The 430-nt window shown below is 39.5% G+C and overlaps 1 protein-coding gene across 1 annotated transcript in view; it reads right to left on the reverse strand.

Moving 5' to 3' along the window:
• The window catches only part of LOC119590653 (inner centromere protein A-like), a gene marked incomplete in the record, with an annotated part of 50715 nt that overhangs the window by 33902 nt on the left and 16383 nt on the right, over positions 1-430 (reverse strand). The window contains 1 exon segment of the mRNA XM_037939328.1: positions 250-430. Within this exon segment, the coding sequence (XP_037795256.1) occupies positions 250-430 (181 nt within the window).

Raw genomic sequence — 430 nt, forward strand, 5'->3', positions numbered from 1 at the left:
CCAATTTACAAATGCCTCAATTTATCCTTTGGCTGGAATTTTGTAATCCATGAACATATGACATGGTAATGAAAGATCAAATATTCCATGCACAACTAAATTCTCCTATGTACAAATCACATTTTCATATTTATACAATCTTAGTCAAGTTTTATTAGAGTATTATGAATTATGTATACTGAAAAGTTATTTTCTTTTCTTTTTAGTCTACCACCACCACCACCAAAATAATATAAGGTCATGACTCACCCTCCCTGAGTCTCTTGTTGGAAGCTGGAATATTTCCAGAGAGATCCATAACAGCATTTGAGTTGCTGTTTTCACCCGATGCTTCTTCAGCTGGGGTGGGCTGTGCAGCCTCCGTGCTCTCCTCCTCCTCCACGGCCTCATCAGAGGTTAAAGACCCGTTGTTCACAGCACTGGGCTGACT

The sequence above is a fragment of the Penaeus monodon genome, chromosome 27 (assembly GCF_015228065.2).
Source record: "Penaeus monodon isolate SGIC_2016 chromosome 27, NSTDA_Pmon_1, whole genome shotgun sequence".
Lineage (NCBI taxonomy): Eukaryota > Metazoa > Arthropoda > Malacostraca > Decapoda > Penaeidae > Penaeus > Penaeus monodon.